The sequence below is a fragment of the Lagopus leucura genome, unplaced genomic scaffold (assembly GCF_019238085.1).
Source record: "Lagopus leucura isolate 7727_CA_CO unplaced genomic scaffold, USGS_WTPT01 35130-2_obj-0_obj, whole genome shotgun sequence".
Classification (NCBI taxonomy): domain Eukaryota; kingdom Metazoa; phylum Chordata; class Aves; order Galliformes; family Phasianidae; genus Lagopus; species Lagopus leucura.
The window spans coordinates 34,505-54,326 of NW_024965403.1; the positions used below are offsets into that span (position 1 = coordinate 34,505).

General features: G+C 44.9%; 1 protein-coding gene across 2 annotated transcripts; it reads right to left on the reverse strand.

Moving 5' to 3' along the window:
- Nucleotides 1-2,214: 2,214 nt before the first annotated feature.
- Nucleotides 2,215-19,358, reverse strand: REXO5 (RNA exonuclease 5). 2 transcript variants are annotated; one of them, XR_006182535.1, is made up of 19 exons: nt 18,638-19,358; nt 17,657-17,783; nt 16,653-16,740; nt 15,425-15,574; nt 15,202-15,290; nt 14,347-14,462; nt 13,384-13,522; nt 12,754-12,848; nt 11,889-11,991; nt 11,173-11,309; nt 10,748-10,856; nt 10,279-10,389; nt 10,015-10,152; nt 9,422-9,514; nt 8,727-8,946; nt 8,155-8,348; nt 7,564-7,673; nt 3,729-3,938; nt 2,215-3,517 (listed from the first exon to the last, which is right to left on the reverse strand). XR_006182535.1 is itself a non-coding variant. In XM_042892554.1 (18 exons), the coding sequence occupies exons 1-18, from the start codon at nt 18,889-18,891 to the stop codon at nt 6,253-6,255; spliced, it is 2,343 nt and encodes a 780-aa protein (XP_042748488.1). In that variant the 5' UTR covers nt 18,892-19,354; the 3' UTR covers nt 6,107-6,252. The 2 variants fall into 2 exon arrangements, 1 of the variants encoding a protein (XP_042748488.1); XM_042892554.1 differs by lacking the exons at nt 2,215-3,517; nt 3,729-3,938 and adding an exon at nt 6,107-6,322 and having other exon boundaries at nt 18,638-19,354.
- Between the last annotated feature and the right edge of the window lie 464 nt (nt 19,359-19,822).

Here is a 19,822-nt window from a genome sequence, read left to right on the forward strand (position 1 = left end):
CCTGGCTGTCTAAAACTGCTTAAAAACAAGCCCATGATGACTGATGGCATCTCCTCCTGTAACAGGAGGGTTTGGTCTATGCTGCTTTGGCAAGCTCCTCTTGGGAGAGTGAAGCAGTGGGGAACAAATAGAGGTGTAGCTAAGCCTGTCCCTGGGCAGGAGGGGCCCTGCTCAGGGCCTTACAGGCAAATCTGCCCGAAGGGTGCCCTGCTGCTCTCATCCTCCATGCTGCCCTAACAGCACTGGCACATTTTGGCAGCAAAACTGTATTTTTGTTTGGTGAGCAAAGCAGGCATTTGTGCTGTTAGAGTGGAATCGTTGAGACTTCTGCTGATGCTCTTCTTTAAGCAAGAGAAAAGAGCTCTCCAGCAGAGGCCGCTTTGCTAGAGAAAGCCCCAGATGGAGGCCTGAGCTCATAGCAGATGAAGGCTATATGAAGTTTGGGACACTCATTCAGCTGCTCAGTGCTCTCTTCATCACTTCATTTGTTCCTAAAGGTAGTTCTAAAGTGTTCGGTGCATAAAAGCTGTGTTCACCCAGTGCAGGGTGCAACTCTGCACATACAGAGCTGGAGCAGTGACTGCTGCTTGTCTGCACAGTGAACTGCAGCAGCTCGAAAAGGGGGGGATTAGAGAGCTTTGTGGAACACATTTATCTGGTGGTGCGGAACATGGATTGCAGTAAGAAAATAAATTTGTAGTACATCAAGGCTTAGCCATTTCAATGCATCAGACACAAGACAGCTTCTTTCTTTAGACAGCAGCATTGAGCATAGTGGAAGGAACAGTATTTTCTCTGGGAGGCAGGCATGCAGCTGTCAGTGAATACTGTCCTGTGCTTTCAGCGCACAAGGAAAACTGCCCACAGGTGTGCTTGGCAGAGTGCTGTTGGTTTCAGTCTGGCCTTGGTGCTTACGGGGCAGTTACAGGTTGCAAGCCAGACCTGTGTCTGCTGTGAACTCCTGCAGCAGGAGCTGTGGTTATGGGGCAGTACTAGCGGTGCTGGTACTTGGTGCTCCTACCCCCAGCAGCACTGCCTTTCTGTGCCACTAGAATGCTGCTTCAGATGCACTTCTGCAAAGTCTGCAGCAATACTGGGGCCTCTGAAAATGTGCTTGCCTAGTGGTTAAACTGTGAGTACTTGTGGAAGAGGTGCAATGCTTTCCACTCTCCATATAATCTGTCTTCAATGGCCACGGGACTGGATCGAGCAGTGACGCAGATCAAGTGGTCAAAACCATTGGATCTGTTTAGTTTTTTTTCTTAGAGTATGCATTAGAAATCTTAATGCATGAAGTGAATCTGCTGCAGCTTGGGATAACTACAGATAACTATACAGATCATTGTAGGAATTTACTGGGAATGTGATCTGTGGCATTTTATTGCCTTCGCTTATACACAAAGAAGTGCAACTTGTGCACTGGGCACTGTGCAGTGTTACTGCAGTGCCTTGGCAGCTTGGCTCAGTGGTGCCAGCTTCTCCTGCGGGTGTGATTTTGGGTCAAAGACTGTCAGTGGATTGATTCAAGTGCAGATTTGAAAGATTTCACCCAGAGTTGGCCATCAAACTTGATGAGTAACTTAATGGAAACTGAATGTGGAGCTGTGTGTTTATTTGCTGCTGGTGCTATTCTGTGTGGAGAATTACAGCCTTGTATTACTGTGCAATGGTACGGAGAGAACCCGAGGGAAAAGAGATGAGTGTGGCAGGTGGCATGGGACCTGCTGGGGTACGGGCTGCTGCAGGCTATGGGTTTGTCCCAACTGTTGCTGTGGCCATCAGAGCCCTGAGGCCCCCTGAGGTCCTGTCTCACCTTCTGCTTCTGTGCACCCACTGCTGACATGAGCATCTTCCTTACGGTTCTAAGCCTTGTTTCCAAAAAATAACCCCAAACAAACAAGCAGAATTAAACACCATGTGGTTACTGTCTGCCTCGGATCTGACTCAGTGTGCTGGCTGAGGCTGTGCCGTTCCTACTCACTGTAAGAGAACAGGCACTGTGGAGGTCTGGGTCTTGCAGCCCTGTGTTCTGCGACGTGGCCCTTGTGGCAGGAATCAGTTGGGCGCCTGATTCTTTGAGCTCCCTCTGCTTGAAACGTGTGCGTGTGAACTTCCCCTTTCATACTGAAAAGGAAGATGCTTAGCCTGAAACTGAAAACTCTTCAGTGTTTAATATACAGCAAAACTACAAACTTTGAAGGCTTTTGTTTTTTTTCAAACAAGTAGTAAAAGATAAGTGTGCTTATTTCTGTTGTGTGTAGAGACACTGGTGTTAATTTTTTTTCTCTGGATTATCAAAGATTGTATCTTTGGTTTATATCTTCAGTTAAAGTGAAATACATGAGATTGTAAGAAGGAAGGCCATAATTCCTTCACCATGAAGTACGTAGGTATCTCTACCTCTTGTCAGACTTGAGTAGTTCAAGTTGATCATCCTCTCCCAGGCTATGATGCCTGGATAAGTAATGTACACTTTTTAATTGACCCATGTTAAGTGTTACCTATTTACCATACTTTTTGGTATCCTGCTTTTGGTCTGCATGCAGTCGACCCTTTGGAATGGAGCAAAGCCAAGCTGGTAAGGGACATGTGAGTTCCAGAGCGCAGCGGTGAGTGGAGCTGCTCCCGACTAGCTCAGGGCCTTTCAGCATCGCACCTTGTCTTTCCACTTCAGGCCACAATGAATGGGAGATGGAGCAGCTGCTCCCCAAGAAGGGACCGTCTGGCCCTTTCATTTGCTCTTGAAAAGCATCAGGAACCCACCTGATGCAGTGCTATGAGTGTATTTCTTACATGTTCCGTACTTTGTTCCATCTTGAGCTGTGCAACAAAAAGTGAAGGCTGTGAAAGGGCTGCACAGCTGCTGCTTCCTCCCTGCGCTCGGTGTCTGCTCAGGATGAACGCCTTATGCTTAAAGCAGAGCTGAGAGTGCTCAAGCATGCTGGAGATGCTGGGAGGTTCTCCTTTTCTGTTCTTAGAAAGCTTCTATCTTTGCATAATTGCATCCTGAAGATAAAATCTCTTTCTAGATGACATGCATTCTACATGAAGAAAAAACACATTTGTCTGCAGTGCTCTTGCTTCTTGCTTGCAGATTCTCCTTGGGCTTTGGGTTGGCTGTGGCTGGGGCAGCACGCTTGAATGTTGCTGATGGAGCTGTCCCTGTGCCTCGGGAGTGGCTCTTTTGTCAAGTTTAGTTATCTTAAAAATATGCATTCTTTCTTATCAGTAAGTTGAAATGGGCCCTCAGAAAGGAAATGGGCCACCGGGAGTGGTGGGAAGGCCTCATGCTGCGAGTTGTCCATTATCTGGAGTTGCAAGAGAGATGGATGGACTGCAGGATGAGGTTCTCACCCTGCACTGCTGGGCTCCATCCCAGCCGACCTGGGGCACAAAGTGAGCCCACGTTGCTGCAGCTGTATGGAGGGGGAGGGAGCACTGACAGCCAGCCTGGAGATCTGCAGCTTGCAGCACAGACACTTGTCGTAGAGCTCAGCCCTGGCGTGGCCACATCGCCCTGTATGGAAAGAATGTGTTTTGGTAGTGTATACTCCCAGAGAAGTGAATAACTGTAAGAAAACAGTGGAAGCATCACACCTTTGTGCAGCTTCCACTGAACTGTATGTGAACACTGCTAGCTACCAGTCTCCTCAGTAAGCCCTCAAGGGCACTTGGGATCAAATCTACCATTCTCTGTATCAGGAGTAATCCTTGCTTTTCGGACTTACCAGCAGACACGACGTCTGTTTTCTCCAGTTTTCTCCAGTTTTCTCGCCGCAGGAAATGATGAATGTATTGTCGTGGAGCAGAACCACACTTCCTCCTCCAGCCGGCACCATCACGAGTGCTGCGGAGTTGTAATGCTTGAAAAGGCTGCAGTAAATTCCGTTTCATGCTGGATATCTTTTCGAGGATGTGGCCAAGTGTAAAGCCATGATCTGGAGAAAAAGTGGGAAAAGTTTGAGGTGATGTTTCTATACTGAGTCTTATCTGCTTGGTTGCTTTACAAATACTTCTCTTGTGTTGTCTTGCTCACCGTTATTGTCTGGAACAGAATGGAAACAGCATCCCACAGAATGTGCAGTCTGAGGCACAGTGCACGTAGGTTGTGATGAGAAGGTTGTTACTTGATAGCAACCCTGAGTGCAATGCTCAGTCCCTTTTGGAAGAAAAGCATTAAGGTTTCTCTTTACTTATAAGCAAAGCATCAGTCTGTCCATTACTGACATCTTGTGAAGTTTGTGCCAGATGTATATTAAATATTTTGGTGCTTTTTCTAATCCAAGTTGCCATTCATTCACCTGTGAGATTGTTTACTTCTGTATATTGAAGCGTCGACACACCCGCTAAGAAAAACAGAAAAAAAGCCCTGAAACCCCATCACCGCCAAAAAAGTATTGCCTGTAGTCACTCTGTATCCTGAGTACTGTAGCTTTGCAAATGTTCAGAGCTGACGGGTCTCCGTCCGTAAGGTCTGAGGGAGGGGATGGCCAGAGAAACCCAGTCCCTGGGAGAGGGAACTTGCACGTTGCTCTGTGCGTTATGAACAAATGAGTCATTTGTCGTGTTTATATAATGACACTTTGGTGTTCACTTTTTTGTGAAGCTTTGTACAAAATGTTTTATTTAAACCTGCAGTCCTTTTTACATTTTCAATTAAAAGGGGAAAAATTAATTATTTTTTAATGACTGTAACTAGGACTCTCGCTACTTTTATTTGTTATCCACTTCCCAAGCAGGAATCCTTGCTGCTTACTAAACCCGTGCAGGGAGGTGCCTACCCTGTTCTTAAGTGCACTGGGATTAAAATGGCCTGGTTTACTTGCTCAGATTTGTAGTGCGCGAGGTATGTGCAAGGTGCTGGATGTGGGCAGCTTCACAGAAGAGGGGCTGTGTGCAGGGATGAGCGTGGCAGCGCAGGCAATCGCCGTTCCCCGCAGCAGCACTGCATGGACGGTCAGACTGCCGTCCGGTTTTGTAGCAGCAGTGACAGAGGGCTCAGTGGTTATCCCAGTTTGAAGAGGGCCGCCGAGCTCACCTGGCGTGGATACAGGACCTTTCTAAAACAAAAGAAATTAATGGCTGCATTCATCTCGCTTAATAAGATACTTCATTTGAGGAATTTTGGAGGCTTTAAGCTATAGGTATGAAAAAACCTGAAGTGAGCACCATTGTGCACGCTGCCTGGCACTGCCATGGGCTGAGCTGCAGTGCCCTTTCCCTGCCATCGCTCTTTGCTGCAGTTCCTGCTCCGTCAGCTCAGCCTGGGAGGTGGGCATGGGGATCTGGGCAGGGATGCAGGAGGAGGTGACGTCTCCTGCCGACTGCATTTCATCATTTCCGGGACAGTAACTATTTCAAAGTTATCTCAGCATATTTCAATTCATACTAAGAAACTCTTGGTCTCACTTTCAAACTTGGAAACAAACATTTCCCTTTTTTTTTTTTTTCCCCAATGCCCAAAGCTTTTTCTGGGCATTGTTGTAGTTCAGTCTGTTGATAAGAGGTGGTGAAGCAACCTTTGGTTCCAGGTGTGCAGAGCTCAGAGCTGATGCCAGGCTGTATCTCATCTCACACTACTGCTGGTCAGGGCTGGCTGCTGCAGCAACTCTGCACTTACAGCTCCCCACCAAAAACACGGTGAGTAGTTTCTGCAGCTGCTTGATCTCAGCAGTTGCTGAGATGGCCCAAACAAACAGCCCTTGCCCTTCCCACTGCAGCCAAGTTGCAATCTTTTGTTTCCTAAGGGGTGTGGGAGAAAAGAGATTGTCCAAGAGGTATGAATCACCAATTCCTCCTTTCCATGAAGTACAGTGCTTTTCCAGAAAGGAGGCCGTGACTGTTTTGGGAGCTGGCACAGCTGGAACAGGGAGCGTGGAGCTGCTGAGCAGCTGCTGCAGGTACGACACAGTGCTGCAGTGAAGGCAGCCCTGCGGTTCAGCAGTGCCCCACGTGGAAACAACTCACTGAATTCCATCACAGTGATGGGGTTTTACAGGACCTCCCTGCACTGCCCTCCGCTCTTCCAAAGCATTTGCCGAATTCAGTGCCAGGGAAAAATGCCACAGCCAGAAGCACGAACGGAAAAGGCTTCGTGCTTTTAAGATGTTTTGAATAGCTTTTATTTTTAGAATTTATAGAAGATACAGTGTGAAAGCCCATTGTTCCTACAGCAAGGGCTCTTTACAAATACATCAATGTTTAAAATAACTACGAAGATCTTTACAAAAGACTGATTAAAAATTTGGCAGCTTAACAAGCACTGCTCCCTCCGTCATCTTTTATTCCCATCAGACCAAGGCCGGACTGTGATCCGTGAACGCTGCAACATAAACAAGAGATGTTATTTCTGCTCAGGGCAGCCTTGATGCATACAAGCTAGCTGCTCTAGCAGGGAGAAGCCTGCAACCCCCCAGTTAAGCAGATTGGAAAACTGCATGTATTATTTTCCATCCAACAACTTTTGTTATTCTTTTTGAACAAGAAGTTTATCAGTCCCCTGGGAAACAGTAATTTGGGAACCTCACTTGGCATGAAAACTCTCCCAAGCTTGGGATGGCACTCCCTTCTTCCCAACAGTCCTGAATATGGCTGTTACATGTAGGCAGGATTTGATAACAAGCTTGTGTGAGAATCCATATGTGCAATCAGCACCGCTCTAATGAGGTAGAAACTGCTGCTGTCTCACTTTGCCTGCTATTATTCTTTGAAGTGATAGGCAACCAGCTAAATGATCTTTTCTTAAAAACTAAGTGTTTTGGAACAAACTTGCTAAGCAGCTACTAGAAATTGGACAATTACAGCAAATCATGCCAAGAGCAGCACGTGTGCATACTGAAATGGTTTGTCATGGGCACTGAGCACAAACAGACTCTTGGCTCAGGATGCTTCACTCTTCCAGGAGCAGTGGTCCACAAGATAACACAGCATCACGCTGCCACTCCTCAGGAAGCTCTGCAGGTAAGAGTGGCAGGGCTGGCTGCCCACGGCGAGAGAGGTGCTGCCCTGTCCCCCTGCTTCTCTGTCAGTGCAGCTTTTGTTAAAGGGAACTACAGACAAGCAGGGGTAGATGTGCGACCGAGTGGAGACACAGCCAGTCACTATGGCCTTGCTTGGGAAAGATTTACACATTCTAGTCCAGCTACCACGAGACACCTATTAGATTGTGGCTGGGCTGTACTGCTTTGTTAGGTGGTTCGAAAATAATCAAACACACAAAAACCCAACAACCAAAAACCTGGCTGCTGCAGAACCTCAGCCCGATTCAGTTTGACACACAGAAAGCTTGCTTGTGTGTCAAGACAATTGCAAAACTGTATCAGCTTCGAAACAGCGACAAAATGTCCACCAGGGGTTTCATCCAACCAGAAAACCCGTGCAATTAATTAACGCTCTGGATTTCACCCCTGCTAATCTGGAGCATGGCTTATGAGAAGAATTTACTGATCAGTTTTATTAGCCTCATATGAAAGTCAAACAATACAACAGCTTCTTGGGCCTTTTATCACGCTTTTGTTTCCTTTTTAATGAAGATGAAAATAAAAGCATGAGGCAGTAAGTTACCTGTTCATTCCAGGAAAGAGAACAACGCACAAGGTGTTATCCTGCAGACTTCTATAAAGCTTTTTTATATGGTGGTCTAACTTCTTCACCTTTTTCTTTACATCCTGCTCCTGCACAACAGAATACAAGTATTACAATGACCCATTCTTCTGCAGGTATGTAATGATCACATTTAGAAATGTTTTATGAGGAGACTGAGCTGGGGCAGCGTCAGGGACTGAGCAGGTAAGGAAACAGTGATTGTTACAGCTGGCATTTGGAAGTGCACCAGCTCAGCTGCAAGGAGAGCTGCATGCTCTACTCAGATGGCACTACAACTTCCTCCAGTAAAAGGGACAGCTACAAGCAGACCAGACCTGTTCTTGCCTGCAACACGACACAATCCACTTCTCTCTCTGACTTCTGTACCATTTCCTACACCTGTGCACTGCTTAGTTAGCTCTCAGGTGGTAGGCTCCAGCCGCCGTGTAACATCACTCACTGCCCTGTGCATGGACACATGGCATCCTGGCTCCCAGGGCAGTACGTGGTTCAGTGTTATTCACCTTCACACTGATGAACAGTAACAAGCCAGCATAGCCTTAAACTCACAGAGTCAGACAGCGGTGCCATCTTCTCACTTAAACTGTTTCCTCTTTGCTTTTCACTGCTGTGATTCATTTGCCAAATCCATCTCCAGAGGTGACCTGAAGCAAGAGCGTGCCTACTTCTGAGCGTGCTGCCCCTCACAGCCCAGCCATTTATAGCTTCCAGGGCATCTGCCGCACTTCGCGATTTCTGGAATTCTGAAAAACAAAGAGAAAGGGATTGTGATTTAACACTTCTTGTTCCCTGTTCTTTGGCACCTGCAGGGCAAGGCTAAAGGTGGAGCAGGAGGAAGATGAGAAACTAAATCACTCCAGTGAGCAGATCCTATCTTGCTTCAGGCAAGTGTCAGACTACTGAAGCGTCAGATAAATACAACAACACTCATCCAGTTGTTCTCCTGACTTCCTAGAAGGGATCACTAGTCGGTGTGAAGTGCAGAGCAGCCAGGCATGCTTTCATTGGAGTATTTTAAATAGTGGCACTTGGAGCACACGTGAGTTTCCATCATATTTCCAAGGGCTGCTGAACAAGCTTGCATGAAGGAAATAAGCAGACTGCACTGCAAAGCTACTTACTGAGAAAACAGCAGGTGCTGTGCTTTCCACTCTGGAGATCCTTTGGCAGGAAAAGAGTTTCCAGGTCTTTCAACAGACTGAATTCTTCTTGCAAATCTGTCTCTGTTAATGACTTCTTTATTCCTGCCACATAAATCACACCTTCGTTTTCTATATCCAGTTCCAGTTCCCTTATCAGAACATCACAGTCCAGTGTAGCAGCAGTGATGGGTCTCTGAACCTGAAGTGAGTCCAATAGGAACAAATGCAACACATCAGCCAAGGCAACTCTGTCTTCTAAGCTGCTGTTTTAAACGATTTTGTTTCACTATCAAAACTCTGTTAGCTATTTCCCTTTCCTTGAAAAATGTAACTAGTGAAGGATAGCTTAATGAGTCATGAAAAAGGAAAAGATCATGTTTGCAGTGCAAGAACACTAGACAAATAAGAACCCCATTCTGCTTATTCAGCATTTCAACACCCAGCAACTCACTCTCCATTTTAAAGATGGAGTTGCCAACTCAGGGTGCTTCCTAATACCTTTCTGCTGTCCAACAGAAAGGAAACGAGACCAAAGCGTAAGTTGTCTTGGGAGCTGGTGGCAGCACAGCCAGCCAAGATCCACCCACACTCTATGCACTACATAGATTTTAAAAGACTCATGCTGGCCCATATTCCTAAATGTAATTTAGGCTTTTGCTATTTACTTTGCTTACCTTAATGCACGATCCTGCTACCTCAGCTCCATTTAGGCTTTCCACAGCAAGCTGGGCAGCTTCCAGCACGCTGTACTGGATACAGACATATGGCTCGAAACAAAAGGACAGGATACCTCAGGTTTATGAATAGCAGATATTAGCCCTCCCCTTTTACAAGTCAGGTCTCAGGGTTCTTTTCTGTTTTAAATGGCACATAAAGGCTTCAAGTGGGTGATACAGGTAACACTCTAGATACCGCAACTACTAAAAACAACCTTCAATTAGCTCAACTATTAAAAACAACCTTCTTCTGCCATTACAGGCCTTGGTATACCAGCTCTGTTGAGGGAGACAAAAATCATCTCAGCATTATCAACACACAGTTAAAGCCCTGCAGCTTGGACAGCAACGTTGTACCATATCAGCTGTGTTCATTCTTGTCAATGTCTGCAGCAGCTTTCACGTGTACTGAGAACTGTCCCCCTCACACCCTGCTCCCCAAAAATCACCAGAATAACTGGTATTTAAGTGGTTGTAATCTATAGCTTTCCAAGAGATTACTCTTGACTTCACTGCCTGTCAGCACACTGAATGCTGCTAGTGCTCCTCACCTGGTACGTTTCAGTCACCACTGTGAGGGATCTGATCGGCCCACACCTTCCAAATTCTTTTTTCACAGACTTCAGGCAAAAGTCTTCTTCAAAAGGACCTGCGTAAATTGTCAGCATGTCAGTCAGCTTGTTTCTCACCTGTAAGAACACAGATTAGAGAAGCAACTTCACAAAGCAAGGAAACTATCCGCCTCCACCAGATACATCATGGGTCTTCCCAAGCTCAACAGTGAGGACAGTTCTCACTCAAAAAAAAATGACTACCTTTTCACAAAATCCAGCAAGACGGTGAGATGCAACATACTCTGGATCCAAACTGAACTGAATTATACTGAATGTGGAGAGGGGAACATCTTCCAAGGCTCTCTGAAGAATCTGGAAGGAAAAAGAGTATGAAGTTCAAAGAGGTAACTGTATTGCAGCAAACCTGAAGCAGAGCTCCTGACCTTAATTCCCACCTCTAATTCTCATCACTGTCTAAGGAAAACCTCCAGCAGAAATTATTCTCTAGTGAGTCATGAGATAGTGACAGAGGATCAAAGCTTATTTTTCAATGTTCAAGTGGATTCAGCTAACCTAGTTAGGTTATTCAGCTAAGCTGGTTAGCTAACACCATTGCTGAAAGTACTGTCAGTCAGCTTTTTAAAACATGACCCACCCACCGCCTCAGGACAAGAAGAACTTTTAACAGCTTGGATGCTTGCTCAGACCAACGCACTCTGTGTCCATTCACCTGTTTGTTGGAAGTGCTGAGGTCACTCCGACAAAGGCCAGAAGAGTCCAGTTCCTGTCTACCCAAAAGGAGGGGCTTCTGGCCCATCCCCTGCAAGCAGGCCAGAAAACTAGCAGAGAGAGAAAAAAAAAACCTGCACATTACAGTAGTTGTCAATGTGGTGAGTTAAAAGCTTTCAAGAAGTGCCCATTATTGAAAAATGATACAGGTCATTAAAGATATTTTAAAGAATGTTTTCGTCCTCAGAAGTCCTGAAAATGCATCCGAAATTTAAGATGTAACTTCTGAAAACGTGTTAGTGCTACTCTACAATTCAGTGTCTCCCTCTGAAGATACTGGAAGCCTTCCAAAAACAGGACAAGTCTTTCATTTCACTGAGGATTCAATCAAAGGAAGAAAATATGCATCTCTGAGAATCTTGTTACCGTGCTTTGGATAAGTGTGGAGGATCATTCAGCTGCTTCTGGACCCCACACTGCTGTGGCTGCATCACAGATTTGTTTGGTGAGACTTCAGTCTGCCTTTCAGCTGCCAGCAACATTTCCAAGTTTAGTTCTGCTACCTTGTGGAAAGAAGATGAGCAGTTGGCTTTCATCTCTGTTAATTGTAACTAACCACCAACCATGTGCTTGCTCCATGAGTTACCTGGCCACATTCCACAGCAGTGGAGAAACACAGGCATTCATCTTTTGCCTTAATATTTTCTGTTGTCATTTTCAAGCAAGCAGTATTTGAGCACCATCCAGCAAGCACATCCAAAAATTGTTCTCAAAAACCAGCAATGCAAGAAAAAGATTTAAGACTCATAATTGGCATCTTGAATCGGTGCCAAAACATAGAAGGTCCCTCACTTGTTTCACTGAGAAAAAGACAGGCTGTCCCACAGGCTGTGAGTGTCAGAATCTTTCTCTTCCCAATGCCCCTGTAAGAGGTCAGCAGCAGTGCTGATTCACGGCAGTGTCTGAGTACTGGTGATGTTCCAAGTTACTGAGATACCAAGATACAGGCTGGAAGTAAGCTACCACAACCAAGGCTTATACCACAGCTTCATTTCCTCAGTAAAAGAACGGGCAAGAGTGTTTATTCATTGTAAGCACGACAATTTGCATGCTCTGCCATTCAGGAGATGAGACACAGATACCTTTGCTGGTCCTTTCTTAATAAAGAACTGAGCCAATTCCAATGCAGCTCTAGCATCTTCTGCAGGATCGTGACCAAGCCTCTGTTGGCACTGGATCTCCTTCCTAGGGCATCAAAATTAAATGTACAGGCAGGTTACCTACTTTTCCATACTAATTAACATCTTTTTTTTTCGAAACGGGATCCTTTTCAGCAAAACAGCTTTCCTCTCTAAAAACCATTTCAATTCTGTGCAGCAGCATTTTTGCTAAATATTTCCCAAAGTTACTGCAAGAAACCTTTCTGCCATATTGAGCAAAACACTGTTCACACGGTTTGAAAGAAGCAGTGCAGCATAATAATTCTACGATCATTCTCCATTTTCTCCCTTGATCAATGACTGAACTCACAATTTGCACACAGGCAAGGAGGTAACCTCCAGATCTGGGAAGTTTGGAGCTGAGTTGTGAGCACTGCACTGCTAAGACATGCTATGATAGTTGGCATTGGAAGGGATATGATTAAGTCAGTACATCATACTTACCTAAATTAGCATTTCTTTCTGGATAGCTGCAACAAATATCATTTGTGTGAGCCAGAGTGCATCTGCTGTACAGCATACACTGTACAGCTGCAGTAAAGCTGGTTTTGTGGTTCACATACAAACAAGAACTTGGTTGTGCCAAGCATCTTTGCTCAAAACCAGGCCAAATTGTTGTGCTGCTTAATGTTTCAAGGAAACAGTAAATTCTTCATTACCGTGTTCATTTGCTTGTTCCTTTGAGTTTTAGTGGAAAAAAATACTCTGTTGCTACTGTTGGAAAAGCAGGACCCTATGACCCACAACTGTTCAAATAGTTCCCATGACAATGCTGTTATAATCTTACCCTAAAACAGCTTTGGCTAGAAATTTTAGCTTAAATCTTCGGCCTTCATTTCTGGCAAAAAGTAATGAAGTATCAATAACACTGGGATGGATCATCTGGAAGAAAGGAAATATCACCAGTTTAATTTAAGAACAGCAGTCAGAGAATTGAGCAATAACTCCATTGTTATCTGTGCCCTTTCATTTCAGTTGCCAGTTTCTCACTGACAAATAATTGGTAACGACAAAACAGATGGTAATAATGAAACAGGCCCAAATCTCTTTTCTAACACTTTGCTGGGAAGACCAACGTTGGATTAGAAAGATTCAGGGATTTTACGCTGGCTTAATTAAATATAGGAAGGACTTTGGTTCTTCCCATGACAGAGATGTCAGAAGCACCCAGAAGCAGCAGACAGTAATGCTTCCTTTGCACACGTATCCCTGTCTAATCAGATTCCTCCCTTCCTTTTGGGTTCAGAAGAGCAGATAGCAAGTTTTATACATGTAAGAGCAGTCTCTCTCTTTCAAATCCTTACAAACATAAGGCTATGCATAATGAAAAGCAATTAACAAGTGTACACTAATAAAAAGAACTGTTTGGACCTTTTACGTCTGAAATGAGTATCGCAGGGTTGGGATAAACACTCACTTGCAAAGCCTGAAGATCAGCATTTAGAGAATGACCCACCAATACTGCATCATGGGGAAGTATCTTTTTCAGTCTGGTTTGTATGTCTGGCAATCTTGTTTTCACTGGAAGAAGCATTTTCCTTGTGACTCCCGAGTATCTTCAAAACAGAAATTAGATGAGGTACAAGCAATGCATTAGCAATAGCATTTACTGGAGAACATCACGAGCAGGGCATGCAAAATATGAATCCAGCATAACTTATGACAGAATGCTATTTACTGCTTTCTCTGCGGGCATATTCCAAGAGGAATCCACCAGAGGATGCACAGATATTAAGCTGCTGTGCTGCCACATCTGTTTGTGTCCTCTCAAGCATGACTTATTAAGCAATGCAGTTCTCAGCATCAGATAACACAGGTAACAAAATCCTACAAGGCTGTTATGCAAGGAGGTGCTTCACACAACCTGAGGAAACAGGCAGCTTATCTCCTGCGTAAATCCAAGCCAAGACTTGGAGAAGAGATGGTTTGAGTTTGGTCTGCTGCAGTTGTAATGAGCCCAGCCCTAGAGCTGTGAGCGAGCAGCTGACCTATGCTATTCTCTATCTACCGATATGCAAACTTAGCTACGGAGCAGAGAAAGCTGATTTACAATCCTGTACCTTACTCACCCTGTGTCCTTTTTTATATCCAGCCCTGAAAAATAGCCTGTACGGTGATAATTTACTTATTGAAGAACTTTTCCTACAGCACTGCAGAATGACAATGCCTAGCTGACAAGCAGATGCTCTGTAGCAGCATATACACAACGCTGGTTATTCTAACCACGTAGCACAAACTGCATTCTTAACAGTGAGTGAAATGCAAGACACCACTGTGAGAGCATGCACACCAAAGTGTTCTGACAGACTGTATAGAAGGCTTGATCTGAAAGGGCTGCAGGTCTTAAAAGATGACGATAAGAAACTTTAATGGAAGTCACCTGGTGCAGTAGTTCACTATCACACTTTCTGGTTTGACTAGCTCATTCATAAGGCACTGCCCCTCTGCATCCACCAAAGAGACACGAGTGACTTCATTCCCTCTTGCAGTCAGGCACTGTTAGAACAAAGCAGAGGCAGGCACTGGATCGGCTGATGCTGCCATTCGGATTCCTTAGCTTTGACTACAGGCAGTGTCACTACAAATCACTTTACTCGGAGATCCACCACTTGCAGCTTTCATACCATACCATGCTTCATTTCAAGTGGTAAACGCCTGCCCTCAACACATCAAACATACAGCCAAGCTTAACACAAAGAAAACCTCTACAGGGAAATGCTGAATTCACAGAATCAGTTTGCACTCTGCAGTGCAGAGCTGCCATTGACAGTGTCTTCACCTAAGAAGAAAATGCAATTTAAAAGCAGACCCCAGACCACATCATTAGTCACTCAAAGATGCTGCCACAGAACTGTGATGGCTACAGAAAAGATGTGGGACAGAGACATCTTTGCACTCCCAAACCCTGGGGAGGGCAAAGGCAGGGAACTGTAAACAAAAACCTCAGGAGTGACTACAGCACTGTCAATAGCAGATCCAGATGCTACTGTAGGAGCCAGCACAGAACTGAGCTCTCTGCTGCACTGCTCAGGACAAAGATAACTTTGCTGATGTCTCCAGAACCACTGAGTCCTTCCCATGGCTGCATTAGCACTGGTACCATCAAAGAATGGACTGTAAGCAGATACGTCAGAAGTGGTTTAATAAATGCACAGGGTGCTTGGTTTGATTTGGAACAGCCAATAAGAGCTTGGCTGCTTGACTATGCTTTGCAGGATCACACATTTACTGTTACCATTTCACAATCCAGACCGAAGAGGGGGCTGCTGTCTGTCCTCTGAAGATCGCACTCTGTGTACATATAACCCTTACATCCTGGTGAATCTAAAATGAAAAGACACATTTAAGACACAGACCTCTTTCTTCTAATAGTTATCATACAACATACATCACCAAAAATCTCATTCATTTTCAAAATTAAAAAAAAATCATACCAACGAAAACCTCAGAAAACCAACCTCTCATGGGATAATCGTTCTTTTTCAGCTCTTCCAAAGTTAGAGTATAGCTCGTGAGGCCTCGTTTTTCTCTGCCATATTTCCGGATGATGGGATCACATTGCAAGCCTGAGCTTTCAGGGACACATTCAACACCAGTGGAAATCAAGCCTGGAATGTACAGAATGGTCTGTCAGGATCAGACAGCACTCCTTACTTGCAGTCTGCACAAACAGGCACATTCAAAGGCTACACCATTTCAAAAGAAAATGCATGGAACAAACTGTACATATATCAGGATACTTAATATACACTGGCATACAAGTTTATCAGGACACTTAAATCTACTCTCAGCACAGCTACTGACACTGCTAGCAGCTTGTGAGCCGACTGTACTCCAAATCTATCCCACATTCCTCTCAGCTGAACAGAGGGGATACCTTCCTGTGAAGCACGACAGTACAGTCATTTGTTATCTCATGTAAGCCACAAAAAGCAGCTCTCTCTTCTTTCTACTTTCTCTACAAATTTATTTCCCCAAAGTATTATTCACAGAAAATGTGCTGTAAGTGTGGCTCTAGAAGCAAGCACTGAACTGACATCACGATCCACAACTGTATAAACTTTACTATTTTGTAGGTGATCCTCTGCAGGCTGCACTTCTAGAAAACTGTACCTGATGTCTCAGCTCTGTGACAGCGCGTCAGGCTTACAGACAGGGTGCTACAGGACTCTCATTACAGTGAAAGTAACAGCTGCTCAATCTCCCACTTAGGACTTGAATTCAAGATCTTTGTGTTACATTTCTAACAATTTCAGTGAAGTTCTTTCTCATGGTAGTTTTGCAGATTTTTTACATGCCTGTTGGATTACAGTTACCTCTATAAAGAGTGTAAAAATAGGGTATCAGTTGTCAACACACCTGTTCTTTACCTTCATTTGCAGCTCAGTATAACTAAAAAATAATGGACATATCTTACAATAAAATAATCACAAAAGGGGTAATGAAGCATCAGAATTTTCTATTAAACTTGTCAAAAGAAAATCTGCTTTTTGCATTTACTTGTTACAATAAACCCCAGAGAGTTCCTGAAGTAGTCAGTGTAAGTAGACTCTTGGCATAAGCCATTACACTTTTTCTTTTTACTATAGCAGCATGCTAGGATTGCACAGGGTGCAAAGATATTAAATTACTCCTGAAAATGAATTGCTGCAACTGAAAGAGAGAACTCAAAGCCAAGTGAGGTACCTTGTGCAGTGCCTTGAGGATTCGGGTTCGCTCCTTCGCCACACAGACTGGTTAGGAAGTTAGCTGAAGGGGGTGGTAACGTGAATCTCTGAAAACAGAGATGTGTTAGAGACTTGGAAACACAGCAGAAATGTCAAGCATATAAGATGCCTTTTTATCGCCAGTCCACTCCAAGTTAGAGAAGGAAGGACAGAAAGGAAGTATATTTGGCATTTTCTGAGGAAAATTTAAAGAAATCTGTTCTCATGACACACAGTATAGAATTGTATGTTACAAGGAGAAAGCTTTGCCTTCACTGATGTGATTAAGAACACAAATCCCAGTCCTACACTGATAAGGACCTAAAGCAGTTCCAGACTTTCCATGATTTTGCATTTGCTGCAGTTTGGGGAACTATGCTAGATCAAAGCACTCTTCCCTTTCCCTTTCCCTTTCCCTTTCCCTTTCCCTTTCCCTTTCCCTCCCCTCCCCTTCCTTCTTTCCCTCCCTCTTTCCCTTTTCTCCTTCCTCCCCTCCCTCCTTTCTTGATTTTGCTTGCAGCTCAGAAAATTGAAATGACTCTTAATAATCTTGAAATAAATGGGAGAAACTTGACATAGAGCACACACAGATTTTTCAATCAGTGGGAAGGGAACAGCATAACTCTATTAAGATTCTCCTCACTCACACCCAAGAGCATATTTCAAATCAGCAGAGGTATTTTTAATCTCCCAGGCAGCCTGAAGAAGTCAGAAGCATTGAGGACTGAAATGCCACAGCATAGACATTTCACCTGGTAAGGCTGCAGAGATCTAAGCCTTGAAAATCTGTTTCTCACACTGCAGCCCTGGCCTCAGCTTGAGCTGTCAGAGCCTAGAGAGATGCTCTCATTCACTTGGTGAGCAATCAAAGGTGGCCGCTTCCTGCTGGAAAGGCCACAGTCTCAAGCAAGCAGCGGCAAGCAGTAACCAGGGCACAGCTTCAGCACTGGAAGAATTTTAGTAGACAGCAGTGCAGGGACTTACATGCTGGAACACTTTTCGGAGGTGTTTGAACTGTAAATAGAATTTGTAGAAGTGGAGCTGGCTCATTTCATGCAGAACAATAACCACAACCCCAGCCAGACGGCTTTGGTGATAAACATGGCACCAGCTGCAATAAAACAAATAAATAAATGAATACATAAAACTCAAAGCAACACAATCATCATGCACTCTTAGAAACAAACTTGGAGCCAGACCAGCTTTTAAGTCCATCAATGGCAAAAATGTCAAGTGACTTCAGTGAGAAGAGGCTCGTATCGCTTGTCTCAGCCAGCCACAACACAAGAGACACAACACAAGAGACAGAGAAAGAATGAGTTGTACCTGAACTCCACTCCTGGCTCAGATATAGGTTCAGGTCTTACCATACCTCATTTATATGCACCAGAATACAAACACAAACCAGTATCTCCCGCTGTAGTGATGCAATCTGGTCAAACTAAGATTACTTCATCAAAATGAAAAATTCACAAAATCATTTTCTATTCAGTACTGAAAGCCTGAAATGTTTTTTGCATGTAGCTTTACTGCAAGACACGCTGCATGTCACCAAACTTGAGTCAACCAAGGCTATATACCCCCTCAGCCTTTCAGCAGGAAACAGAAGAGTTACTGAGAAGATGAAAAAAGGCAAAGTGACTAAATCGGCTTTCCCAAAACACTCCAGAGAAAACACTTCAAATACACCTGGCACAAAACAGTATAGTGCTAACATTTTAACAGCAAATTTCTTTTCTTGGTGTGTGAAGCTGCTGCTCCACAAATTTTGTTTCTGTGACTGCATGAAACAAAAGTATGGAATGCTAGAATTTCTGTGAGAATTCTGGTCTGCAACCAAGCCTAACATGAACCATATCTATGTAATGCAAGCTGTCAGTATGGCCTTGTAAGAGTTCCAGAGCACAACTGCCTTCAGAGGCTCGCACAGCACAGGGCTGCCTCCTGAGCACAGAGGTGCTGTACCTGGGCTGGGCTGCATTGTGGCGTTTCCCCAGGGCTGCATACTGTAGCAGCTCGTACAGCTGCTCTGGGCTGATCTCACAGTCCTCACCAAGCAACGCTGCAGACAAGCGAGATGACTTCTCCTGTGAGAAGGAAAATGCCAGTAAAGAAAGGTTTCGTGTGACCACACATATTTGTGGAACAGGAGGTGAATTATGCAGTAAAACAGTGTACTGTTTGGGCAAAAGCAACAGCATGTAAAATAACTCTTCCATTCATTAAGGTTTCTTTTGAGCCCACATTTCAACATCAGAGTTACCATTAGCATCTCAGTAAGGTACTTCAGAGATGTCCTGCAAAGACCACCACATGCAGACATCTGCATTTACATGAGCTGCATGCAGCTGTCTCACATGTGCTTCGACAGAACCCATCTGCTTTGTGTAACTGCATCAGCTGTTGGGGCATTCACTGACCCTGCTGCAAAAAGTGTTTCACAGCATCCAAAGGAGCTGCAGGCAGAGAGGGTCAGAGACAGGACAGAACCACACAAATTAGCACAGCAGTTCATTAAGCCATGATCCCAAATTTACCAGCTCTCCCAAGCCTTTTGGCAAGCATATACATTACCTTGGAGAACTCCAGTGACTGTCTGGCCACGGAACTGACATGACCAGTAAAAATTTTCCAAGATAGTATTTTATTACATAACAAGAGGACATCACCAAGGGCAGATCATACCTGACCCATCAGGTGACCTTCTGCAATGCAGTAACAGTACTGGTGGACAAAGGAAGAACAACTGATGATTGCATGGACTCATGTAAGGTCTTCGACATGGCCCTGCTGTGTTGGACACAGCACCCAGCGGGACCTGGACAGGCTGGAGAAGGGGCACACGAGAACCTGCTGAGGCCGAGCAAGGCGCAGCGCGGGGTGCTGTGCTCGGGTCGGGGCAGCACCAGGTGTGTGCAGACTGGGAGAAGAGCTCACAGAGAGCAGCCCTGCGCAGAGGGACAGGGGGGTTCTGGTGGATGAAGAGCTGGACGTGAGGCAGCAGCGTGCGCTCGCAGCCCCAAAGGCCGACTGCATCCTGGGCTGCAGCAGCAGAGGGGGGCGGTGGGCAGCGAGGGGATTGTCCCCCTCTGCTCTGCCCTCAGAGCCCCCAGCTGCAGTGCTGCGTCCAGGCCTGGGGCCTGGCATAGC

Coding starts and splice junctions, on each gene's coding strand:
- REXO5 (XM_042892554.1), bottom strand. CDS start 18,891: ATGGAAGAGTTATTTTACATGCTGTTGCTTTTGCCCAAACAGTACACT. Junction 15,575..16,652: donor TCCTCAAGGCACTGCACAAG/GTACCTCACTTG, acceptor TGTACATTCCAG/GCTTGATTTCCACTGGTGTT. Junction 8,947..9,421: donor TAGCAGGATCGTGCATTAAG/GTAAGCAAAGTA, acceptor GACTCACTTCAG/GTTCAGAGACCCATCACTGC.